This window comes from Arachis ipaensis, chromosome B10 (genome assembly GCF_000816755.2).
Source record: "Arachis ipaensis cultivar K30076 chromosome B10, Araip1.1, whole genome shotgun sequence".
Taxonomy (NCBI): Eukaryota; Viridiplantae; Streptophyta; class Magnoliopsida; order Fabales; family Fabaceae; genus Arachis; species Arachis ipaensis.
Window position 1 is genome coordinate 22,120,800 of NC_029794.2, and position 3,867 is coordinate 22,124,666.

General features: G+C 36.5%; 1 protein-coding gene across 2 annotated transcripts; it reads left to right on the forward strand.

Moving 5' to 3' along the window:
• On the forward strand, positions 1,636 to 2,333 carry LOC107621923 (ABC transporter B family member 25-like). Of its 2 annotated transcripts, none has more exons than XM_016323887.2 (2): positions 1,636 to 2,031; positions 2,133 to 2,333. In XM_016323887.2, exons 1-2 carry the CDS (start codon positions 1,764 to 1,766, stop codon positions 2,285 to 2,287), a joined length of 423 nt encoding a protein of 140 aa, XP_016179373.1. In that variant the 5' UTR covers positions 1,636 to 1,763; the 3' UTR covers positions 2,288 to 2,333. The 2 variants fall into 2 exon arrangements, with proteins under 2 accessions (XP_016179373.1, XP_016179374.1); XM_016323888.2 differs by having other exon boundaries at positions 2,185 to 2,245.

The following is a 3,867-nucleotide window of genomic DNA, read 5'->3' on the forward strand; positions in this document are numbered from 1 at the left end:
CATCTGTCACTACGCCCAACACTCGCGAGTTTGAAGCTCGTCACAGCCATCCCTTCCCGGATCCTACTCGGAATACCACAGATAAGGTTTAGACTTTCCGGACCTCAAGAATGGCCGCCAATAATTCTAGCCTATACCACAAAGACTCTGATCTCACAATCAGAAGGCTAAGAGATACACATTCAAGCTTGTTTGCATGTAGAACGGAAGTGTTTGTCAGGCACGCGTTCATAAGTAAGAATGATGATGAGCGTCACATAATCATCACATTCGTCATGTTCTTATGTGCGAATGAATATCTTAGAGAAGAAATAGGCTTGAGTTGAATAGAAAAACAATAGTACTTTGCATTAATTCATGAGGAACAGCAGAGCTCCACACCTTAATCTATGGTGTGTAGAAACTCTACCGTTGAAAATACATAAGTGGTAGTGGTCCAGGCATGGCCGAATGGCCAACCTCCCAAAGAGGGTTCAATCATCAAAACATGATCAAAAGATGTCTAACACAATAGTAAAAAGTTTTATTTATACTAAACTAGTTACTAGGGTTACAAAAATGAGTAAATGATGCAGAAATTCACTTTTGGGCCTACTTGGTGTGTGCTTGGGCTGAGCATTAAAGCTTTCACATGCAGAGGTCTTCCTTGGAGTTAAACGCCAGTTTGTAACCTGTTTCTGGCATTTAACTCTGCTTTGCAACCTGTTTCTGGCGTTTAACTCCAGAATAGGGCAGAGAGCTGGCGTTGAACGCTAGTTTGCGTCGTCTAAACTCAGGCAAAGTATGGTCTATTATATATTGCTGGAAAGCCCTGGATGTCTACTTTCTAAATCAATTGAGAGCGCGCCATTTGGACTCCTGTTGCTCCAGAAAATCCACTTTGAGTGCAGGGAGGTCAGAATCCAACAGCATCTGCAGTCCTTCTTCAACCTCTGAATCTGATTTTTGCTCAAGTCCCTCAATTTCAGCCAGAAAATACCTAAAATCACAGAAAAACACACAAACTCATAGTAAAGTCCAGAAATTTGATTTTTGTTTAAAAACTAATAAAAATATACTAAAAACTAACTAAATCATACTGAAAACTATGTAAAAACAATGCCAAAAAGCGTATAAATTATCCACTCATCAGTAATGCTGACCTGTTGTTTGGAGGTATTACAAATGTTTGTGGAATTTCTGGTGGTATGTTAGCTGGAGGCTTGATTCTTGATAAAATGACTTCAACAATCTCTAATGCCTTCAAGGTAGACTTAGTTGATTTTCATTTATTGTTTATTACGGAGGGATGATGTTAAGGCTATTGTTGTCACATGTATTGCAACATGCTTCTGAGTTGAGAAGCTTTTTTCTTGGATGGAATGACACTTCTATTTTATTTTATTTTCCAATTTTATAAGATAATCTTGGTCCTTATGCCAAGATATATCCTTGTTAGTTAATCTCATTTTTCCTTAAAGTTCCAATGCATTTAGTCCAATTATGATTTTGTGCACTACAAAAAAAGAAGTTTAAAATGGCATTTATATTACGGCGATTTCAAAGAACCGCCGTAATATTTGGATATTATGGCACTTTTGGTCGCTGCCAGTAATAAATTTGTATTTGATGGCGGTTTTAGTCATTATAAATCTTTGTCAGCAGTTGAGTTTGAACATGTTTCTTGCAATTTCTTGTCCATAAGGTGTTTGTGTTATTGTCTTTGAGTCTAATATTGTTGCAATGACTCTTGCATTGTGTTTCTCTGTGCTATTTTTGGTCCAATGAATTGGAGAGTAGGAATTTTCAATCTTGCAGATTGTAGCTGCCCTTGCTGCTCAATGAAAGCTTTTGTTTATTATGGAATCGCGATTTTTCAGGAGATTGCTTTCTTCGATGTTACTCGAACGGGAGAAATCTTAAGTAGGTTGTCGGAAGATACACAGATCATAAAGAATGTCGCAACTACCAATGTTTCTGAGGCCATGAAGAACCTAGCAACAGCACTTACGGGTCTCAGCTTCATGTTTGCAACATCTTGGAAGTTAACATGTGAGTAGTTGAAGAGTGAAGGTTTATTTCATAGACTATAGACATACATTTATTCCATTGTTCGAATTCTAACTTCTCTCTCTTCCCTCAATATCTTATAGTGTTGGCTTTGGCTGTTGTGCCTGTAATTTCTGTTGCTGTCTGTAAATTTAGGCATTTCCTGCGTGAACTATCTCACAAAATTCAAACTGCAGCTGCAGTAGCATCTTCAATTGCTGAGGTATTTCTCTTCCATCAAACCAACATTAGGAGATGATATTCATTTTCAATCTAATCTTAATTTTGCATGCTGCTTAGAAATCATTGATTTCTAATAATAAATATTATTTGTTTAACACGATAAAAATGAGGGTAAAAATTGCATTTTTAAACGATAAAAAAGTGTCACTGTTAGGGTTAAAACGGCAGTTCAAAAATGACATTTTAACCAATCAAAAGCCACCTTGTAAGGGTAAAAACGGCGGTTCAAAAATACCATTTTAACCGACTGAAATGCCACTATTAGGGTAAAAATGGCGGTTCAAGAATACCATTTTAACCGACTAAAATGCCATTCTGTGAGGGTAATAATGGCGGTTTAAACTGCCATTTTAACCAACCCTTAAACCGCCGTTTGAACCGCCATTTTAACCCAGTAAAAAATCGCCGTTTTAACCTGGAAATAATGGCGATTTGAACCGCCGTTTTAACCCAGCAGAAAACCGCCGTTTTAACCCCAGGAAATTGTGGCGGTTTTCAGAAAACCGCCGTAATAACCAGAATGGCGCCCAGAATTACGTCGCTTTTCAAAACCGCCGTACTTGGTAATAATGGCGGTTCAAACCGCCGTAAATACAAAAAAAAAAACCGCCGTTTTTACCAAAATTTTTTGTAGTGAAAGACCCTGAAGAAAGGTATAATCATAAAAAGACGGTGATACTTCCTCAAGCCCGATATGAATGGACGCACTTGCGTCTACAAGAATTTAAATCCATAAATGAATATAATTCTGCAATGTTTCGAATCACCTCACGATTGAAATTATGTGGGGAAAAGATATCTAATAATGATATGTTAGAGAAAACTTTCTCAACCTTCCATGCCTCGAATGTGCTCCTGCAGCAGCAGTATCAAGAAAAAGGATTTAAAAAGTATTTTGAGTTAATTTCTTGCCTTCTTGTTATTGAACGCAACAATAAATTACTTTTAAGGAATCATAAAACACGCCGAACTGGTGCCGCCCCATTTTCTGAAGCAAATGGGGGAAAATCATTACCCCAGAAGAGGTAATGATAAAGGTTTTGGTCAGACATTAGTGATCGATTTAGCAACCGATTTTATTAGTAACCGATTTTTTTAGCGATCAATTTAGTGACCGATTTTATTAGCGACCAATATCGTTTGGTACTAGTTTGGTAGCATTGGTTGAAAATCGATCGCTAATATCGGTTGCTAACGGTTAGCGACCGAAGTTAGTCGCTATTTTCAAATTAGCGACCAATGTTTTTGCGACAACCAGAATCAGTCGCTAAATCGGTCGCTATTCTGATAATTTCTTGTAGTGAAATCTACATTAATGGATTGTTGAGTGATTTTAGTTATTTCTCTAAGGGTAAATACCCATCCCAACCCCTGATAATTTCTTCGAAGCACTATGAGGCGTAAAGTAACAATTACCCTTTTCGGCCCTTGACATTTAACTTTGTGAAATTGGTTAGTTCCTATATCAATGATCTCTTTTTATAATATATTTATGTAACACGTTAATCACTAATATATATCTATTTAAATTTTTATAAGTAAAAATAATTTAAAAATTATTAATATTTTTAAATTTTTTATACAATAAATTTAGTT

Coding starts and splice junctions, on each gene's coding strand:
- LOC107621923 (XM_016323887.2), top strand. CDS start 1,764: ATGAATTGGAGAGTAGGAATTTTCAATCTTGCAGATTGTAGCTGCCCT. Junction 2,032..2,132: donor AACATCTTGGAAGTTAACAT/GTGAGTAGTTGA, acceptor AATATCTTATAG/TGTTGGCTTTGGCTGTTGTG.